General features: G+C 46.2%; 1 protein-coding gene across 1 annotated transcript in view; it reads right to left on the bottom strand.

Annotated features, from left to right (window-relative positions):
* Positions 1-6,733: 6,733 nt before the first annotated feature.
* The window catches only part of LOC144104679 (PIH1 domain-containing protein 1-like), a 189,167-nt gene continuing 173,115 nt past the window's right edge, over positions 6,734-22,785 (bottom strand). Inside the window, exons 7-8 of the mRNA XM_077637817.1 lie at positions 17,678-17,821; positions 6,734-6,888 (exon numbers count right to left, since the gene is read on the bottom strand). Of these exons, the coding sequence (XP_077493943.1) occupies positions 6,847-6,888; positions 17,678-17,821 (186 nt within the window). The 3' untranslated portion in view covers positions 6,734-6,846. The remainder of the gene's footprint in view (positions 6,889-17,677; positions 17,822-22,785) is intronic.

The raw sequence follows: 22,785 nt of genomic DNA, 5'->3' as shown, positions 1-22,785 counted from the left end.
ACTTCTCGTCGAGCGCGATGGAATCACTCTCCTACCGGCACCATCCATTCCCGACGGCGTTGAACATGAATTAAACTTTTCTGGCAACGAAAAAAGTGCTACAGCAGAGTTTGACAAGTGTTCAGTGCCATCCAATGAACATTAGAAGCCGCATAGCAACGTATGCAGCCTACAAGAAGGAGTAACCGTCAGTTTCAAACTTGGGGCGTGTAACCTGCGCAGGCATGCTGTTGCGTTATACGGAATGTCTTCTGCTTGTGCAGGTTATCAGTAGCTTCGCCGACGCACCACTTCTCGGTGAACACGAGGGAATCGTTCTGCTCCCAGCATCATCGAATCCCGACGGCGGTGAACTTCAACGTTCTCGTCAACAGAAAAAGTGTTACAGCTGTGCTTTACAAGTGTCCACTGCCATCCTACGAACATTGGGAGCCGCATAGGCGCGTATGCAGCCTAGAAGAAAGGGGAACCATCAGTGTCAACTTCGGGCGTGTAACCGGCGCAGTCATGCCGTTGTGTTACACGGAATTTCTTCTGCTTGTGCTAGTTATCAGTGGCTTCGCCGACGCAACACTTCTCGGTGAAGACGAGGGAATCCTTCTGCTCCCAGCATCATCGAATCCCGACGGCGGTGCATTTCAACGTTCTTGTCAACAGAAAAAGTGCTACAGCTGTGTTTGACAAGTGTCCTCTGCCATCCTACGAACATTGGGAGCCGCATCGGCACGTATGCAGCCTACAAGAAGGCGGAACAGTCAGTGTCAACTTGGGGCATGCAACCAGCGAAACCATGCCGTCGCGTTACACGGAATGCTTGTAGAGGTTATCAGTGGCTTCGCCGATGCACCACTTCTCGATGACGACGAGGGAATCGCTGTGCTACCAGCATAATCGAATCCCGAAGGCCGTTAACATCAATTCAACGTTTACGTCAGCGGCAAAAGTGCTTCAGCAGAGATTCACAAGTGTCCACTGCCATCATACGAACATTGGGAGCCACATCGGCACGTATGCAGCCTACAAAAAGGCGGAACCGTCAGTGTACACTTGGAGCGTGTGACCGGCGCAGCCATGCGGTTGCGTTACACGGAATTTCTTCTGCTTGTGCAATTTATCAGTGGCTTTGACGACGCAACACTTCTCATCGGCAACGAAGGAATCGCAATGCTACCAGTATCATCCATTCCCGACGGCGGTGAACTTCAGTGTTATCGTCAACAGAAAAAGTGCTACAGCTGAGTTTTATAAGCGTCCTCTGCCATCCTACGAACATTGGGAGCCGCAGCTACACATATGCAGCGTACATGAAAGCGGAACCGTCAGTGTCAACTTGGGGCGTTTAACCGGCGCAACCATGCCGTCGAGTTACACGGAGTTTTTTCTGCCTGTACAGGTTATCAGTGGCTTTGCCGACGCACCACTTCTCGTTGACCACGAGGGAATCACTCTGCTACCAGCATCCTCGAATTCCTACCGGGGTGAACTTCAATTCAACGTTCTCGTCAGCGGAAAAAGTGCTACGCAGAGTTTGACAAGTGTCCACTGCCATTGTACGAACATTGGGAGCCGCATGGGCACGTATGCAGCCTACAAGAAGGCGGAACCGTCAGTGTAAACTTGGAGCGTGTGACGGCGCAGCCATGCCGTTGCGTTACACGGAATTTCTTCTACATGTGCAGGTTATCAGTTGCTTTGAGGACCCAACACTTCTCGTCGGCAACGAAGGAATCGCTATGCTACCAGCATAATCGAATCCCGACGACGGCGGGGAACTTCAATTCAACGTTTCTGGGAACGAAAGCACTGCTACAGCAGAGTTTGACAAGTGTCCACTGCCATCCAACAAACATTGGACGCCACATCGCAACGTATGCAGCCTACAAGAGGGCGTAGCCGTCAGTTTCAAACTTGGGGCGTGTAACAGGCGTAGCAATGCCGTTGTGTTACACGGAATTTCTTCTGCTTGTGCAGAATCAGTGGCTTTGCCGACGCCCCACTTTTCGATTACGACGAGGGAATCGCTGTGCTACCAGCATAATCGAATCCCGACGGTGGTGAACTTAAATTCACCGTTTACGTCAGCTGAAAAAGTGCTTCAGCAGAGATTTACAAGTGTCCACTGCCATCCTACGAACATTGGGAGCCGCATCGGCAAGTATGCAGCCTACAAAAAGGCGGAACCGTCCGTGTACACTTGGATCGTGTGACCGCCGCAGCCTTGCGTTGCGGTGCACGGAATTTCTTCTGCTTGTGCAATTTATCATTGGCATTGCCGACGCACCGCTTCTCATCGACAACGAAGGAACCGCTCTGCAACCAGCATCATCCAATCCCGATGGCGGTGAACCTGAATTCAACGTTTACGTCAAGGGAAAAAGTGCTACAGACAAGAATTGCCCCGCCGCGGTGGCTCAGTGGTTAGGGCGCTCGACTACTGATCCGGAGTTCCCGGGCTCGAACCCGACCGCGGCGGCTGCGTTTTTATGGAGGAAAAACGCTGAGGCGCCCGTGTGCTGTGCGATGTCAGTGCACGTTAAAGATCCCCAGGTGGTCGAAATTATTCCGGAGCTCTCCACTACGGCACCTCTCTCTTCCTTTCTTCTTTCACTCCCTCCTTTACCCTTCCCTTACGGCGCGGTTCAGGTGTCCAACGATATATGAGACAGATACTGCGCCATTTCCTTTCCGCTCAACACCAATTATTATTATTATTATTAGTTTGACACGTGTCCACTGCCATCGTACGAACATTGGGAGCCGCATGGGCACGTATGCAGCCTACAAGAAGGCGGAACCGTAAGTGTCAACTTGGGGCATGCAACCAGCGCAACCATGCCGTCGCGTTACACGGAATCTCTTCTGCCTGTGCAGGTTATCAGTGGCTTTGCCGACGCACGACTTCTCGTCGAGCACGAAGGAATTGCTCCGCAACCAGCATCATCTATTCCCGAAGGCGGTGAACTTGAATTCAACGTTTCCGGCAACGGAAAAAGTGCTACAGCAGAGTTTGACAAGTCTTCACTGCCATCCAACGAACATTGGAAGCCGCATCGCAACGTATGCAGCCTACAAGAAGGCGTAACCGCCAGTTTCAAACATGGGACGTGTAACCTGCGCAGGCATGCCGTTGCGTTTCACGGAATGTCTTCTGCTTGTGCAAGTTATCAGTAGCTTTGCAGACGCACCACTTCTCATCGGCAACGAAGGAATCGCTATGCTACCGGCATCATCCATTCCCGACGGCATTGAACTTGAATTAAGTTTACGTCAACGGAAGAAGTGTCACCGCAGAGTTTGACAAGTGTCCACTGCCATCCTATGAACATTGGGAGCCGCATCGGCACGTATGCAGCCTACAAGAAGGCGGAACGGTCAGTGTCAACTTGGGGCATGCAACCAGCGCAACCATGCCGTCGCGTTACACGGAGTGCTTGTAGAGGTTATCAGTGGCTTCGCCGATGCACCACTTCTCGATGACGACGAGGGAATCGCTGTGCTACCAGCATAATCGAATCCCGAAGGCCGTTAACTTCAATTCAACGTTTACGTCAGCGGCAAAAGTGCTTCAGCAGAGATTTACTAGTGTCCACTGCCATCCTACGAACATTGGGAGCCGCATCGGCACGTATGCAGCCTACAAAAAGGCGCGGAACCGTCCGTGTCAACTTGGAGCGTGAGACCGGCGCAGCCATGCCGTTGCGTTACACGGAATTTCTTCTGCTTGTGCAGGTTATCAGTGGCTTTGCCGACGCACCATTTCTCGTTGAAGAGGACGGAATCACTCTGCTACCAGCATCATTCATTCCAGACTGCGTTGAACTTGAAATAAACGTTTCTGGCAACGAAAAAAGTACTACTGCAGACTTTGAGAAGTGTCCACTGCCATCCAACGAACATTCGAAGCCGCATCGCCACGTATGCAGCCTACAGAAGGCGGGACCGTCAGTTTCAAACTTGGGGCGTGTAACCGGCGCAGCCATGTCGTTGCGTTACAAGGAATTTCTTCTACTTGTGCAGGTTATCAGTGGCTTTGCTGACGCACCACTTCTCGTTGAAGACGAGGGAATCACTCTGCTACCAGTATAATCGAATCCCGAGGGCGGTGAACTTCAATTCAACGTTTACGTCAGCGGAAAAAGTGCTACATCAGAGTTTTACAAGCCTCCACTGGCATCCTGCGAACATTGAGAGCAGCAATGGCACGTATGCAGCCTAAAAGAAGGCGGGACCGTAAGTGTCATCTTCGGGCGTGTAACCTGCGCAGCCATGCTGTTGCGTTACACGGAATCTTTTCTGCCTGTGCAGGTTATCAGTGGGTATGCCGACGCACCACTTCTCATCGACAACGAAGGAATCGCTCTGCTATCAGCAGCATCCATTCCCGACGGCGGTGAACTTGAATTAAAAGTTTATGTCAACGGAAAAATTGCTACAGCAGAGTTTGAGAAGTGTCCACTGCCATCCTACGAACATTGGGAGACACATCGGCACGTATGCAGCCTACAAAAAGGCAGAACCGTCCGTGTCAACTTGGAGCGTGTGACTGGCGCAGCCATGCCGTTGCGTTACACGGAATTTCTTCTGCGTGTGCAAGTTATCAGTAGCTTCGCCGACGCACCACTTCTCGGTGAACACGAGGGAATCGTTCTGCTCCCAGCATCATCGAATCCCGACGGCGGTGAACCAAGGTAGATGTACACTGGTAGCGAAGGCTCCATAGACGCCCATTAGTCCAAAAAATGGCGGCTCGTAGGCACTCCAGCGCCCCCTGGATTTTGGGGGGCAAACTACGCAAACGTGACGTTGAAAGACGTCACGCATACGTATGCTTTTGGCGCGAATTATAAAGCGGTCTTTCTGTAGAATCCGCGTTTTCGAGCCCGTACCTCTCGAAGGTTGCTGCCTTTCAGCGCGCCCCAACCTTTGCCAGTCAAATGTGCTCGAGTTTCTGCTAGTTATGGCCTTGTTAATGTGTAATTGGGAACGCAATGAAAGTGACTGGTAAAGGAGGGGCAGCATAGAAAGGCAGCAACACTTCCAGACACTGGCGAAGCATGTAAGAAATGGCTTCGTAAGCTCCCGCCACTATGGCCGGGTTAGCCGGGTATCGAAACAAGGCCTGCAAAGACGCGCTGTAATGCACCGCACACTCATGAATAGGGGGCAGGTCAAGAGTGTTGCAAAAATACAAAATTTGCCAGGTTTTAATAAAATGACTTACCTCTTTCATAAAACAAGCTACTAATATATTTTTTCTTTTCTATTGGCAGATTACATTCCAATTTTGTAGCTTTATCATTTCTTTATATGAGTGTTTTGCCCCCCATCCTCTGGTTATGCTGCAGTCGCGCTAAACCACTTTTCGGCCCAGCCTTCGCCACCACTTTAAATCCGCCTTGGGTGAACTTCAACGTTCTCGTCAACAGAAAAAGTGCTACAGCTGTGTTTTACAAGTGTCCACTGCCATCCTACGAACATTGGGAGCCGCAATGGCATGTATGCAGCCTACAAGAAGGCGGAACCGTCAGTGTAAACTTCGGGCGTGTAACCGGCGCAGCCATGCCGTTGCAGTGCACGTAATTTCTTCTGCTTGTGCAAGTTATCAGTGGCATTGCCGACGCACCATTTCCCCGCGGCAACGAAGGAACCGCTCTGCTACCAGCATCATCAAATTCCGACCAGGGTGAACTTCAATTCAACCTTCTCGTCAGCGGAAAATGTGCTACAGCAGAGTTTGACAAGTGTCCACTGCCATCCTACGAACATTGGGAGTCGCATACTCTGTTAAATGTGCCCTGCAACCTGTGATGTGCCACAAGGTATAGTTCTAGGCCCTCTACTATTTTAGATCTACATGTCGATTTTTCGCTGACACTGCGTCATCTAGAAAAGTATCACTATCAGTGACTCATCACATCTGCAAAGTTAGTTAGCACATTAAAAAATGATGCTCTTCATGAATGCTAATAAGACAACTGTCTCATTTCATCGTTGTCAGTTGATCACCCAGCAAATTAAAACATAAGCTGTGGAGCAGTGGCCCACGCACCATCATTCAAACGCCTAGGAATCAGCTTGACGCACCTTCTACATTATGAATATAACTAAAGATGCTAACCGTGGCCTAAAACGAAACATACAGCTGACTCCACCATCAGTAAATGTAGCTGCTGTCAGGCTGAAATTTGAATATGCATCTGCCATCAGGGAACTTTATGAAGTCAGCTTAACAAAGCCCTGGAATCAGTCCAGAATCACGTGGAACGCTTCGATATTCAGATTATTCTTACCACCCCAGTGTAGAGTCACTAAAATCTCAAGCTAATCCTACCGAAAGGTACTCTGCTTTAATACCATTCTCCACAGCCTTTCCATTGTCGCCCACGGACAATCACGCCGCATCATCTACCTCTGCCCATCTCAAGTCATTCTTCACCCAGGCTGCCAGAGAATGGCACTTGCCAACAGAAGCTGCGCTACATACTGGCCTTGGCTGCTTCAAATCATCAAAAACAAAAATTTGAATACTTATGTTAGCCCAACCCTCATGAAATGCCTTGCAGGCCTTTCAGGTACAAATAAACAGAACTGAATTTGTTTCTCTCGCCAGAGACACTGCATCTTTTTTTTAGGAACTTGGTTGCATTTATTTGGGACACCCGGTATGCTTTACCCCTACTCCTGAAAGCTCAGCTGTCAGCCGTGCTGCCAAAGAACTAAGAAGGAACAGGGAGCAAAGTAAACAACAGTTTATTCAAATCATGTGTACACAGTCATTGTACTGCACGCAGGCAACATACAACAAACAGGTATGAGAAGCAGCCAAGAACAGAACCATGGAAGCAGTCAAGATTCAGGGGACTGAAGAGGCACAATGACCGTCAGCACCTGCAAAAAGAGAGGTAATCCAGATGCCTATTTCATAACAACTACTATCAGGATAGCTGGGAATGGGAAATAATGGATTGAAAACACACAGAATGCATCATTTAGTCTCTAATTCATGACGTCACATTAATGCAGATTCATGGTGCAAAATGCAGTCACACTGATCACTACTGCTATGGCTTATTTTGTAAAACAGTTCCTACCTGATTTTGCAGCATTGGACACTTGTTCCATAGAGCTAATTCACAAAACTATTCTGTATTTCAGCGATATTTCTCAGTGCTGCTTTGAGAGTGCAATCTTTTAAAGGGACAGTAAAGGGGAATACCAATGTCACTACATGGACGGACGGGCAGATGGATAGATGGATGAACGGACAGATGGATGGATAAGTCTGAACCCATTAAATCGGGCCATGGCTCAAGCCACGACTTGTGAAATTTCACTCTACTGTTGATTTTAGCACCAAACATAATTTATTTATTTTTTATTTATATATACTGCGGTCCTAAATATAAGACAATAGCAGGTGGGTTATACACACATTTTCACAGTAACATGAAAGGGCAAAATAAGATTAAACAATATACAGAAGGCGTCACCAACAACAAAATTACTGTGTACCATACTACAGTAATATACAAACATTAGAAAAACGACATCACCGAGGTGTCATCCCGCACAAGCGCATAATAGAAACGTTCAAGCAATTGTGTAAGCCAGTTCAAATCACCAAGTAAGTTATCACTCTATAAAGCACCAACTATTGTAGCTATGACTCCAACAGTGATAACGAATTCAATGTAACTACATGATCGGCAAGGTTGTCCCATTCTGTAATGGTTCTAGAGAGGTAGGAATATTTATAGCAGTTTTTGCTGACAAAGGATTTACTGAAAGGGAATGTTGCATGCGTGTAGCCTAGTCACTAGAATAACAAATTATTAGCAAGGTGTCAATACTGTATTGCAAATTGATCAACTGGAAAAAGAATTTCAAGCAACAAATACGATTCCTATCTGTAACGGATGGTAAGCCACTCTTTCAGAGGTCAATAAAAGAGAAGCGGCCATAAGAATTATAGATAAATCTCGCTACTTTTTTTCTAATCCTTTCTAATTTGTGAATATTGGTCTTAGTGTACGGGTCCCAGATGATTACAGCATATTCTATGACTGGCCGGTTATAAGCAAGTAAACAAGCTCCAGGTGTAGCAAACCACAATGAGCGCCTCAAAAAGAACAGTTTCTGACGAGCATTAGCTGAGACATTATCAATATGTTTCCCCAGGAAAGGTTATTGGAAATCCAGAGGTTGATATACTTGTAGCACGTTACCTCAGAAAGTGGACTAGTATTTCTAGTACCATATTGGAAGAGGAGAGGTTTTTTTAAGTGTTATTCTCATCTAAACAGTCTTATCACAATTTTTCACCATTTGCCACATCTCACACCAATGCTGTACCTTCTGGAATCCATTGTTTAGCCTGATTTGATCTTCAATAGAATTAATTTTTTCATAAAGGACACACTTGTTAGTGTACAACTTGACACGATCGCAGAAAATATCATTCATAAATACAATAAACAAAAGCAGCCCCAATATCATGTCCTTGGGGGACTCCAGGCCCAAATGGAATGCTGTGTGAGAAGACATGGTTCAGGGCAACAAACTGAGTCCAGTTTCACAGGCAAGCTGTGATATAGGTGGTTAGCTTATTGTTTTTTATTACAGAGCCTAATTTATAAATTAACTTTCTATGTGAAGCAATATTGAAAGCCTTGTGAAAATCTAAGAATATTGCATCAATTTGTTCCCCTTTGTTAACAGTTCTTGAGAAATCATGAATTGTCTCAACTAGCTGTGTGCATGTTGGATACCTTTTCCATGTTGAGCTTTTGACAATATGCTATGTTCATCGAGAAAGGCAGCTAAATGCTTGTGAACAATATGCTCCAGGATTTAGCATGCTGTAGCAGTAAGTGATATGGGGCACTGCTGCAGTGGCTCAGTGGCTATGGCGCTCGGCTGCTGACAGGAAAGACGCGGGTTCGATCCCGGCCGCGGCTGTCGAATTTCGATGGACGCAAAATTCTAGAGGCCCGTGTTTTGTGCGATGTCAGTGCACGTTAAAGAACCCCAGGTGGTCGAAATTTCCGGAGCCCTTCACTACGGCATCCCTCATGGCCTGAGTCGCTTTGGGACGCTAAACCGCCATATAATAAACCAAACCAGTAAGTGATATGGGGCGATAATTTTGCACAAATTTTTTGTCGCCAGCTTTATATAAAGGTTTAATCCTGGCAACCCACCATTCATCCGGTAAAGTGCCTTCGTCTAAGGATCTTTTAAACAGCACACACAAGTACTTGGTACATCATTCCGCATACTGTTTCAGAAAAGCATTTGGGATGCCATCTGGACCGAGCAATTTCTTGACATCAAAATTTAACAATAAATTAAACACTCCATTTTCAGATATAGTTACATCAGGGATGGGAAAAAAGACAAGCTGAATGATGGGAGGCGACCACTGTCTGTAGTGGAAACAGTTTTGAAGTGGTTTTAAAGGCAATGCAGGTTGCATTGTCAACCCATATACATTTGCCATCTAATAAAAACGTGTCACTACTGCGAGAACAGAGAGTAATTGTCCTAGAAAATTTTTGAAGGGCATTTTAATGAATGATGTGTACCAAAATACCTCTTTTTGTTGTGTGCAATCTGTAGTTTTAGCTTTTGTGTCACCTCTTCAATAACTGGAGTAGTGGAAGGGATGGCTGATTTTGCTTGTTTCTTAAGGCATTTTAGCCTACGCTACAAATGCAATGTCTCTCTACAAACCCAGGGATTGCGGCTACATGACTTCTTTGATACATTAGACACAAAAAGTTGAATACACTCATGCACAATGTTCAATGTTCTTGAAAACTGTAAAAACACGGAGAGTTGAGCTAGTTGGTGCATGGAAGGACTCAACATCGCACACAGGACGAGGACACAGGAAAAAATGACAAGGCACGAGACAAGACAAGACACAGCACTCATGCCTTGTCATTTCTTCCTGTGTCCTCGTCCTGTGTGCAATGTTCAATCCTCCTCCTTGAAAACAAGCCACAAGTTATTAATGCTGCAAGGATTTTCTTTGAAATCATCATAACAAAGGTCAAGCATATTAGTAACTGATTATCTGCCCGAGAAAATGTTTGGAAAGCAGTGAGTCTTAATTAAGGGGTTTAATAAAACATCTTCTAATGACAATAAGACTGCCTAGTCATCAGAGATACCAGTGGCAACTTCGCAAGAAAAGTTGCTCACAACACTGCTACACAGAAAAAAGATCTAGGATGGATGATGAATTGTGCTGGATTCTTGTCGGCTAATTCCCAACTTGTATCAGATCAAAATGAAAGGCAAGATCCAGCATTTCAACCTCTATAGCACTAAATGACTGGGTAGAAAAATTGCACCAATCATTATTCGGAAAACTGAAATCACCCGTCATAATTAATCTGTCTTCTGATTTCACATGACACTGCATGCATTCTTTTAAATGGTGCAAGATAGCGACAGGAGAGTTAGGGGGTCTATAGACGGCTCCAAGGATATACTTGATATTATTAGCGTTGTTGGGATGCAGGGTAACGTGGTTGAGCCGGAGAAGGGACAAGGAAGATCAGAGACAAGGTTACGAGAAAAAAAAAAGAAAAACTTTATACAACTATTTACATGACGTACACTTGTACGTCATGTAAGAGCAACTGAGAAAGCATCTCAGTTAAGGAGAGCTTCTTAGCAAATGGGTGTCTCTCGGTAACAAACAAGCAGCCCATTAAATACCTTTCGTATTCCCTAGATCCCTGACTGGAGAATAAAGTTTGGGGATCAAAGTCCAATCAAGCGAGCGGATGCAGACACTGGTAGTAAGGCCCACGCAGGAGCGGTGCTGTTACTCTCTCACAGCTCGGCCGATCGATGGAAAGGAGAGTCCTCGAACACTGTTTCGTCGACGTCACCACTGCAGTCCAGTCGGTGCCCCCGTGGGAAAGGAATAACAAGCCGATTCCCAGCAGGTGAATGAACGTCCTTGTAATTCCCCGCCTGTTGTCCGAAATGCGGGAGCTGTGTCGAGGCCGCAGCCATCTTTCGATTACCATCGGCCGCAGCATCACCTTTCAACAGCATCCTCCACCCGGCGACCTGAAGGCAGACTCGGCCACTTGACGCCGTCGATGTTGCTGCTGCTGTCGCCGCTGCCACCATGGTCACCCCAGTTGAGCGTAGTATTTATGCAGGGCCTTTGCTCTGGTAGCATGTCCGCCTTGGCCATGCACTGGGTGCATGTTTTTGGGAAGGGAGGAATGAATATACGGTTGGCAGTTTCATTAGGGAGCGAAAGATCAGGGGTAGCCGCGGTGGTGTATCCAATTTGGAGCTTTCTAAAAATAGCTCTTCCTGTGGTCATGTGGGAGAGGTGTTTGCCTCAGCCAGTTCTGTGGGGGCATTTTTGCAAAAGTGAAGGGTTGTTTTCTATGTGGCGTGGATGATTCTGCCTAAGGATTCTTTCTCAGCTCAAAAGAGAAGAACGTAAGGGATAGTACGCGGCTGAGAATGAAGGCCTGCACTAGTCGCCGTGTGTCTGCTTTCCTCATTATTAGTAATTCTGCTCTTAAGTAGAGACGCACTGTTGTTGCTTCCTTTGGGTTGGCCACTTATCTCGTTATTTCTCCCACTGTTCTATCATCATCATCAGCCTTACTACACCCACTCCAGGGCAAAGGCCTCTCCCCTGTCTCTCCAATTAACCCTATCCTTTGCCAGCTGCATACACCGTTTGCCTGCAAACTTCTTAATCTCATCCGCCCACCTAACCTTCTGCCGCCCCCTGCTACGCTTACTTTCTCTTGGAATCCACTCCGTTACCCTTAAGGACCAGCGGTTATGTTGCCTTCGCATTACATGCTTTGCCCAAGCCCATTTCTTTCTCTTGATTTCGACTAGGATGTCATTAACCCGTGTTTGTTCCCTCACCCACTCTGCCCGCTTCCGATCTCTTAACGTTACACCTATCATTTTTCTTTCCATGGCTGGCTGCGTTGTCCTTAACTTAAGCTAACTCTTTTCGTTAGCCTTCACGTTTCTGCCCCATAGGTGAGTAGCGGTAAGATTATGCTGTTGTACACTGTCCTCTTGAGGGAAATTGGTAAACTGCCACTCATGATCTGCGATAATTTGCCATATGCGCTCCACCCCATTCTTATCCTTCTAGTTATCTCCTTCTCATGATCCGGATCAGCTGTCACTACCTGCCCTAAGTAGACGTATTCCGGCACAATTTCTAGGCTCTCGCTGCCAATTGTGAACTGTTGTTCCCTTGCTAGGCTGTTGAACATTACCTTGGTTTTCTGCATGTTAATTTTTAGACCCATCGATCTGCTCTGCCTGTCTAACTCGTTGATCATGATTTGCAGTTCAACTCCTGAGTGACTCAGCAAGGCAATGTCATCAGCAAATCACAGATTATTTAGGTATTCTCCATTTATTCTTATTCCCAACTGTTCCCAATTCAGGCCTCGAAATACCTCCTGCAAACATGCGGTGAACAGCATTGGCGAGATCATGTCTCCTTGCCTGACGCCCTTCCTTATTGGAATTTTATTGCTGACTTTATGGAGGACTATAGTAGCTGTGCAGTTGCTATATATATATCTTCCAGTATTTTGACATAAAGCTCTTCTACCCCCTGATTACGCAATGCCTGTATGACTGCTGAGGTTTCCACTGAGTCGAATGCCTTCTCGTAATCAATGAAAGCTGATTGATAGTGTGAATATGATCTATTGTGGAATACCCTTTACGAAAGCCTGCCTGATCATTTGGTTGATTAAAGTCTAACGTTGCCCTGACTCTATTAGCGATTACCTTAGTAAATACTTTGTAGGCAACGGATAGTAAGCTGATCGGCCTGTAATTTTTCAAGTCCTTGGCGTCTCCCTTCTTATGAATTAAGATAATGTTTGCATTCTTCCAAGCTTCTGGTACAGTCGAGGTCATAAGGCATTGCGTATACAGGGTGGCTAGTTTTTCTAGCACGATGTCCCCTCCATCCTTCAACAGATCTGCTGTTACCTGATCCTCCCCAGCTGCTTTTCCCCTTTTCATTGCTTCTAAGGCTTTCTTTACTTCATCTTTCGTTACTGGCGGGATGACGCATTGCTGTGCACTGCTGTCTTTCTCATTAGCGCTCTGATTACATTGGCTACTGTACAGGTCTGTATAGAACTCTTCGGCTACGTTAACTATCTTATCCATATTGCTAATGACATTGCCCTGCTCGTCTCTTAAGGGCACAGGGTAAGCCCTATACTTCCCATGCATTTTAGGCCATGTTGAGGTACATGTTTCTCACTAACTAATAACACTGTAGTAGAATGGAAAGTTGGGCGAGTTGGTATGCGTTCATTTTGGGTGGAAAAAACAGCGCGAAGGGGACGGAAGACAAAGAAGAAGGAAACCACACGGACGAGCGCTACAGTAGCCTAATAATACATATATTATTGTTTGCCAAATTTTGTGCTCTTTTTACTGAACTAGAATATTTGAAATGTGTTGAAAATTCGATTTTTAATAAAATTTTTTCCGGTAGTACACAAATCTGGCCTTTCTTTGCGCATTTCAAAATTCATAACAGAATAACTGCTCAGTGAAATTGCTTAATTCTAGTTCAGTAGTTGGCAACACTTATGTAGATGATTGCAAAAAAAAATCAGCCGTCTGTCTTGAAAGGCATTGGAAATAATGGTACCTTTGTAAGAAAAAACACTGTTTTGAGATAATAGAGCGTAAAGAGAAAAAAGATGTGAAAAACCATTTTTTATTCGCAGAAACGCCTCCATAGTAATTGGTTTAATAGCCCCCTGCTTCGTAGTCACTGTCGCCGTCATTTTTTCGCTTTTCGGCTTGTCGTTTTGACTGTCGGGCCTCTTTTGTAAGCTGTCGTGTTGCTCGGTCCGCAAAGTACATGCGCTTATGGTCAGCTTCCCTCAGCCACTTGATGGTGTTGCTCCTTGGGTTCAATCCACACGCCTTCAAAACGTTGGCCCGTGCGATGCTACCATCATTAAATGAAAGAACAGCATCCAGTGTTGCCATCCGTAGGGTCCGAAGCCTAACAAACACATTCTTTGGCGCGCGTTCCCAAACAACATGGTTGAACGACTCATTTGCATTTTGAGTTCGCCCATGCAGGCACTTCTCTAGGAGCTCAGCCTTCGATAGCTCCCTATAAATGGGTTTGATAGCCTCCAAGACAGATGCAGGCAAACTCTCCTTGTGGAAAAATGGCTTGCCCTCTGACTGACTTCTGTTGAAGGCACACCACGTATCAGGTCCCTTTGGGCAAAGTCCATGGCATGGGTCATCGTCTGTGGCCAATAAGTGGAAGAAGGTTGCCCAAACGGCCTTTCGCATTTCATCCAGGTTTCCTACATTTCTTCTGATGGCCAAACCATAGTACGTCTGGAGCTTGTCTATTACTGCATCAGTCAGTCGGCCTCGGCCCGAGAGGCTCTTTCCGTCAGAGAGTTTTCCTGCTTTGTTTCCTTTTTTAGCCTTCGTAACCTTGTGCCCATCCTTTTTTGCACGTGCCCTATGCACTCAACCTTGGATATTTCAACGGAATCACCATATGGCATTTGTGTCTTCACAGCCATAAAAGCCTTGCTGTCACCATCCCCAAGGTATTTGACGTATCGAACGCCGTGAAGCTCCTCACTCCTGCCGAAAATTTTCAGTGCTCCTGCGACTTCCATTCCACCGCTGGTGCCTTGGTAGTTGCTTTGGCACACCTCTCTATGAAGGGGGTCACTGTTTGTACCCTTGATGCTGCACTTTGGACAACGTTTAGACAAAACCTCCACATCCAGCACTTTCCGAGAGTCTACACTGGTCGCAGAGACTATGCCGTTATTGGAAGTATGGCCTCGCTTCTGCCAGCTTCTATCAAGAGCAACTGCGATGTCTTTATCCCCCTCATTCAGCTGCACAGCTTCGTCAGCTGCCCTTTTCATCGACTCCTGAGCAGCAGCTTCGATGTGACCTAGAAGCTCTTGATTGTATTTCGCAAACTTTGTCGGTGGCTTAGGAAGGTTTAGCATAGCACAGAGTATATTTCCTGCAGCCATTCCCTTACCAATGGACCTCAAGGCATACACTAACCTGAGGTTGGCTTCATAGAGGCCAGAAGTAGCTTTCTTCGACGTCTCAAATCGTTGTGCGGCACTACACACTTCACAGTTCAAACTGTAAACGCTTGCAACACCTACCCGTTTTGTCACAATTTCGATGAGCTCAACACTTCCACCGCACTCTCTGCACACACAAATCTGTGTAATTGCGGCACAAATGCCGTCCATTAAGGCATATTGGCTGCTGCTCTGTAGCACATCCTCTTCCTGGAAGCACAGAGAAAATCTTGAAAGCTTCGATGTCGAGGAGCTGGCGCGTTCGGCGTTCGGGATCTCATTCGGTCGTGGACATCCTTTTGCTTTTTCACGATGAGCGTAGCGGTTGCCGTGAAATTCACGCCTGACGAAGGCCTTCTTTGCCCTGGGCATCTCAACTTATCAGCAGCAACCAACACCGGCACAATTTACAATACTGATCAAAAGGGATAGCACTCGGACGCAGCTGCATGAAGGTTGCAGAAACGTGGAAAAAACGTGCAAAGCGTCTCAGGATTGTCTTGGCTAAAAAAGAGGAGCCGTACAATAGTTGCCAGACAATTTTTTATATGTAGCTGATTTTAGACAAGTTTTGAAATCAGGTGGTGGACTTTTTGGTTGAAAAAATTGACGTTAATCCTGAAAGGGGGCGTGGTCGCTCACTACTTGGTTTCGGAAAAAGCGTTTTTCAGCCGTAAATATGGCTTTCTGAGGAAAGTGAGATCATGGAACATGTGTAGAAAGAATTGAACTTCTAAAATTCCGAAAGAAAAAAAAAACGATTTTTTTCTAATTTTACCTTACCCTGTGCCCTTAATGCATACATCTGGTTTTTACCTATGCCTAGTTTCTTCTTCACTGTTTTTAGGCTACCTCCGCTCTTTATAGCATGCTCGATTCTCTCCATATTAAACTTCCTTATGTCGGCTACCTTGCGCTTATTTATTAACTTTGATAGCTCCGTTAGTTCTATTCTATCGGTAGTGTTAGATGCCTTCATGTTTTGGCGCTTCTTAATCAGATGTTTCGTCACCTGAGATAACTTCCCGGTATCTTTTCGAACTGTCCTACCGCCTACTTCTACTGTGCACTCCATAATTATTGATGTCAGGTTATCGTGCATTGAATGAACATCAAGATCATCTTCCTCAGTTAAAGCCGAATATCTGTTTTGCAGCGCTATCCTAAACTCCTGTGCTTTCCCTCTTACGGCGAACTCGTTAATGGTCTTCTTCTTCGCTAGCTTCTTCCGTTCCCTCTTCAAGTCTAAGCTAATTCTAGACCTTACCATTCTATGGTCGCTGCAACGCACCCTTCCGAGGACGGCCACATCCTGAATGATGCCAGGTTTAGCGCATAGTATGAAGTCGATTTCATTTTTAATCTCACCATTGGGGCTCTTCCAGGTCCACTTCCTGTTTTCTCGTTTGCGGAAGACGGTATTCATGATCCGTAAATTATTTCTATCCGCGAATTCGACTAATAACTCTCCCCTGCTATTTCTAAAGCCTATCCCATAGTCACCTACCGCGTGGTCGTCAGCCTGCTTCTTGCCCACCTTCGCATTGAAGTCGCCCACAGTACAGTGTACTGCGATTTTACTTTATTCATTGCTGATTCTACGTCCTCGTAGAGGCTTTCAACGGTCTGGTCATCATGGCTGGATGCGTAGGCCTGCACCACTTTCAGCTTGTACCTCCTATTCAGCCTAATTACTATAGCTGCTACCCTCTCGTTAATACTGTAGAACTCCTCTACGTTGCCAGCTATATCCTTATTAATGAGGAAACCCACACCTAGTTCTCGTCTATCCTCTAACCCGCGATAGCACAGTATGTGTCCGTCCTTTAGTACTGTATACGCCTCACCTGTCTTCCTAGCTTCGCTAAGCCCTATCACATCCCATTTAATTCCTGCTAGTTCCTCAAACAGCACTGCTAGGCTAGCCTCACTAGCTAAAGTTCTAGCGTTAAACGTTGCCAGGTTCAGATTCCAATGGCGGCCTGTCCGGATGTTCTATAGGAGCATTCTTCTAACCCTGATGGTATGGACTTCAGGTATATGGGCACCAGCATTTGTCCTGTGTCTTTCTCTGCTCCGTCATCTTTTGCGCTGTTTTACAATGAACCTGAAACCACTAGCCCAAGGCAACGTTTTGCCTAAGGGCATCACTAGGGGTATCATGCCCTTTACTTGCACAGCAGGTTAAGCCAATGCTCCTGGACATCTGTAGCGGTTTGAAGTGTCTCCTCAAGTTGGCCATAATTTTCTGTAACAGTCCAGAAGGTAATATCGTCTCTGCAAAAACAATGTTCCAGGTGGAGAATTTCTCCAAGCTTATGAGCCAGCGGATTGGGGGTCACGTTGAAAAGGAGGGCCAAGGACTGCGCATGTGGGGCACCTGTTTCGCCTAAATGGAAGGGGTTAGATTTGGTGGAGCCTCATTGTATATGTGTCTGTCAGGAAGGCTCTGACATAGTTGTATGTTATTGTCTATTAGGGCACTTTTCTAAGTGCACCCTGGGAATGACCATAAAGAATGGAAAAGAAAAAAAAACAGCACTTACTTCTTGCTTGGTATTGAATTCTGCCACCACTGAATCCTCGTCGATGAGGAAGGGAAGGTAGAAGTCGAAGCTGTACTTTGGCTGCTCGCTTACCAACCGCACATGGTCCTCGCCCATGTCAAGGGCCAGAGCAGAACCTGAGTACTGAGAGAACAGAAAGCAAAGAATGCTCTTCATAGCACAGTGGGACATGCTAACAATGTGCGGGGCTCCATTGTAGTTAGATAAAAAAAAATGCTGTTTGAATTTCGACCTGCATGTCCCATTTCTCTTGGAATGACGAAGCTTGCAATGTATTCCAAATAGGCGATGCAAAGAATTTGCATCGCCCATTTGGAATCCTCATCAAGCTTACCTCATCAATGCCCTCGAATCTGTTCAAAATTGCGCTGCTCGCTTCATTCATTCATCGTACTCTTATGACATCAGCGATTCCTCCTTAAAAACAGCATACGGATTATCACCCTTATCGCTCCGCCGTCGCATAGCCAGCCTGTCTTTATTTCAAAAATTCTTCCACAGCCCTATGCACATCGCACCTTATATTCTTCCCGCAGCACGCATATCTCATCGCACCAGCCATCACCTACAAGTTGCCCGTCCACGCTCACACACCGTCACTTTTTCTAATTCCTTCTTTCCTCGTGCAGCCACAGACTGGAACGACCTTCCAAACAACGTTGCCATCACCACTTGCTCAAGTCTTTTCGCTGGAAATGTAAAAACTTTCCTGTTATTGTGAATATGCGCTTCTAATTGTTGCCACCCCTTATGTAACACCCCTCTTTTGGGGCGTTTAAGGTAATAAAATGAAATAAAAGCGTGTATTTGGCAAAGATACAGATGCTGTCTGCGATTCGATGGTCCCTGGAAAACTGCCTCAGAAAAGGTTAACAAGTGCTTTGGACTGAGCTAGTTGGAACACGACCATGTGCAAGACATGCGCTGTTTAGGCTGACTAGGACAGAGAGAGAGGACAACATGAAAGGTTAAGCGCAACCATTCATGTTGTCTTTAACTCTGTCCATGTGAACCTAAGCAGTGCACGTCATGCATATGATCGAAAAAGGTTACCACATTCTAAATTTCTATGAAAATTTAAATATCTACTGTTAGCTTTGTTTTGTTCGGAACCCAGGTATGTATCTGGCATCGACAATCAGGGCCAAATATTCGGCTACAGTGCAATACCACTAAGCGTGGCTACAGTGCAATACCAGCTGGGCTAGTTGGTTCTGAATTGCATTATGAAACATTGTTTCGGTGCCCAGGAGAGAGCACACAACACAAACCCAGACATCAACTTGATCAAATTTCCCACTGCCAGAAAGGCAGCTGTCTCTTGTCACGCCTCCTACATGGCTCGCGCTCTTTTATGCAGAGTTTGCTGCTGAAACAACGACCGCTCGCTTCTCGGCAATAACTAGCGTAATGTGGGATCTCGAGTACTGCTGTGGGTTTTTCTGTGTCTGGGTGTGTGCATTGCAAGATCTCTGCCCTTGCCATAATTTTTTTTACTGGGCCGGATTCACGCAAAGAACCTGACCTACTTGGCCTGGCTCTTCAACTGCACGAGCTTGGCTCAAGCCCGGAAATGAGACGAAAACCAAGCCCACATTTTGGTAACGCCAGAGATTCTTATTTACATCTTGGACTTGAAGAAGCCCTGCGAAGCAAATCAAGCATGTGGTTTTTATTTTTTGTATGCATAGTATCAGACATGGTGATGGTTTGATGCCAAGAAGACAGCCGAAGCGGTAGTATTTATTGTTTTAATCTCAGAAATGATTGCTTCATGCCAATGGTGATGAAACGCTGCGGCAATTTTCGGCAGTGGATATGAGGTGGCAGCCTAATTGGCCGCACCCTTTTTGATTGGTTGGACACACAGTTCGAACTTAATTCTTATATACTTGGGAAAGGAATCTAACATATTGTTACGAGCAATTCGAAAGAGAACCTCTGGAGACGAAACGTAAAACTGTGGCGGTCCCTCAGAGGTCCGAGCGCGCGAGCGGGAGAGCAACATCTTCTTTCTCCACGGATGCAGGCGCTTATGTGGCCATATGTGGCCTTCAGGACTAATGTGGTATACAGAATTCCCCTGTCATGCGGGAATTGCTACATCGGTCAAACTGGCCGTTGTATCAATGTTCGGCTTATGGAGCACAAGCTGGCTGTCGAGGCATTATCAGGTCCGGGACACTTGGCGGCACATTGCAAACGATGTAAGGATAAATGTTCTCCGATATTTAATCAGACCAGGGTCATTTTTGTAAGCTCAGGTCAAAAACAATGCGAAATACTGGAAGCATTCCTCATTCACATAGAACGACAGCCTTGCGTAAGCAACCAATCGGTATCACTGTCATCTAAAGAAATACATTTCCTGAACAAGAAGGTGCCGTTGCACATGCACTTTAGGGTGTGATCTGATGTACACTCTGTTACTCTTAAGGACCAGCGGTTATCTTGCCTTCGCCTTACATGCCTTGCCCAAGGCCATTTCTTCCTCTTGATTTTTATTAAGATGTCATTAACCTGTGTTTGTTCTCTCACACATTCTGGCCGCTTCCGGTCTCTTCACGTTACACCTATAATTTTTCTTTCCATGGCTCGCTACGTTGCCCTTAACTTAAGCTGAACCCTTTTCGTTAGCCTCCACGTTTCTGCGCCGTAGGTGAGTATAAGTAAGATACACCTGTTGTATACTTTTCTTTTGAGGGATATTGGTATTCCTGACCCGAGAGAACCTGTCATATGCACTCCACCCCATTCTTATCCTTCTAGTTATTTCCCTCTCCGGATCTGGATCAGCTGTCACTACCTGCCCTAAGTATATGCATTCCTTCACCACTTCTAGCACCTTGCTACACATTGCGAAAGGCGGTTCCCTTACTAGACTGTTGAACATTACTTTGGTTTTCTGCATGTTAAACTTTAGCCCTACTTCAACAGGGTGAGTTGTTGGGCTAGTTGGTGTTCGGATTTTACAGGCATATTTTTAGCGCAAAGGACGGGACGAGATACAGACAATACGAGCACGGGCGCGCCCGTGCTCGTCTTGTCTGTATCTCGTCCCGTCCTTTGCGCTAAAAATATGCCTGTAAAATTAGCCCTACTGTTCTGCTCTACCTGTCTAACTTAATATCATGCTTTGCAATTCATCTCCTGCAATTCATCATAAGCAAAGCAATTTCATCAGCAAATACCTCCTGTAAAAAGGCCGTGAATAGCATTGGCGATATCGTGTCTCTGTGCCCGACACCCTTCCTTATTGGAATTTTATTGTTGACTTTATGGAGGACTATGGTAGCAGTGCAGTTGCTATAGATATCTTCCAGGTGTAGGAAAGTGGAAGATAGGGGGGAGGACAGGAAAAGGCGACTGCCGATTTCCCCCGATCGGGTCAGGCCGGAGGTGCCGTCTACAAGAAGCTGGGGCCAAAGTGGTGTGTTGCCTCCGCCGAGGGGCCTTAAGGGTCCAAGCGCTCGGCATCGGCTCAACCACCAGGATCCCCTTTTCCCCGGACACGGCAATAACATGCATGGCTAAGCGCAGGTGCTCGGCTCCGTGGTGATGCAGTGCTCACCATCATCCCCCTGCGGGGATGCCCCTGGGAATGCTCAGGAACCTGTGGTGTCGCCACTCACCAACGTCTGCATGCTGCAGACACCCCCCTGTGGGGACATGAGCGTGAGTGAACGGTTGTGACTGCGAGTGGTTATGAGTGTGAGTGAGTGGTTGTTAATGTGGGTGGACATGAACATAAGCACGAGTGTGAGTGAGTGGTTGTGAGCGTGAGTGGCCGTGAGTGAATGAGTGGATGTGAGTGCGAGTGGCCGTAAGTGTGACTGAGCCAGCACTAACGGTGCCGAGGTAACGGGGAACCAGAAGCTGAAGTAGACAGAAAATAAGATATCTTCGTAAGGTGTACATGGAAAGTATCCTATATGATCAATCAAGAAATAAGAAGACAGTTGGTCTAGTGGTTGATATGTATCAGCAGCGTGAACACAATTAGGAAAAAGATGCACAAAGGGTAGCGCTCTGTCCTATCTGCGTCTTGTGTTCGCGCTGCTGATACATATGGATCGCAACCAACTAGCCCGGCAGATTGTGTTATTCAAGTCCAATGGTTGTCAGGAGTAAACAAAAAGAATAAAAAAGCAGCTAAGAAATCTTGAAAACATCTGAATTCCATTAATAAAGAGACTAGTCTAAAGCTCTAAAGCAGAGGCTTATAGTCATAGATCAAGGTATTCAGCTAGGAACAATGATAGGAACATATAGGAACAATGATGGTTAAAAAACTTTAAAAACGAAGAAATGTGGAACAAAATTTATCAGAGAAGAGGAGACTGGTTACTACAATGCTTTCGCTTAGACAGAAAGTGGGAAAGGGCTGAAAAGAAAGCACCTTGTAGCACGTCAGCACGACCCACGACCGGATGCTGTTCCAATTATGGTAATGAAGAAATTGGGCCAAAATATAAGCAAGCATTCGGAGATGTATTGTTCAAAATGATAATGGATGGGAAAGCCCTGATGAATGGAGACTAGGCAGGATGAACACGACATACAAGTGAAAAGGGGACTAAGCTAATGCAAACACCTACCGTTCCATAAGAGTGGCTTACAATGTGGTGATGCAGATTATAAAGGACAGACCGCAGGCTTGGGTGGAGAACGAGGAGGTGCTAGGGGAGCTACAAAATGGGTTCCGGAAACGAAGGAGATTGGAGGACAATGTGTTCTCATTAAGGCAATGTGTCGAAAAAGAGAAAGAAAGAACGGGAAGGCAGGGAGGTTAACTAGGGGAGGCCCAGTATGGTACCCTTTGCATGGGGAAGGGGAATGGAGGGAGAGAAAGGGGCACAAGGGGACACACTGAAAATTCATAACCTTGAACTCAACCCTGAGGGCTTTAAGAACTTCAAAAGCGCCTTCACAGCTGTCCTCTGCGATGCAAGTTTAGTGCAAGGACTCAGAATCTTGGTTTCTTTAAGGAGACGAGGATCCAAACGGCTGAGCGTTGCAGCCAGGAGGACACACTCACGCTCAAACCAAGGGCAGTCGCAAAGAAGGTGCTCAATTGTCTCATCGCA

This window comes from Amblyomma americanum, chromosome 9 (genome assembly GCF_052857255.1).
Source record: "Amblyomma americanum isolate KBUSLIRL-KWMA chromosome 9, ASM5285725v1, whole genome shotgun sequence".
NCBI lineage: Eukaryota > Metazoa > Arthropoda > Arachnida > Ixodida > Ixodidae > Amblyomma > Amblyomma americanum.
Note: the sequence above shows the minus strand (reverse complement) of the source record. Positions and strands in the feature narration are given on the sequence as shown.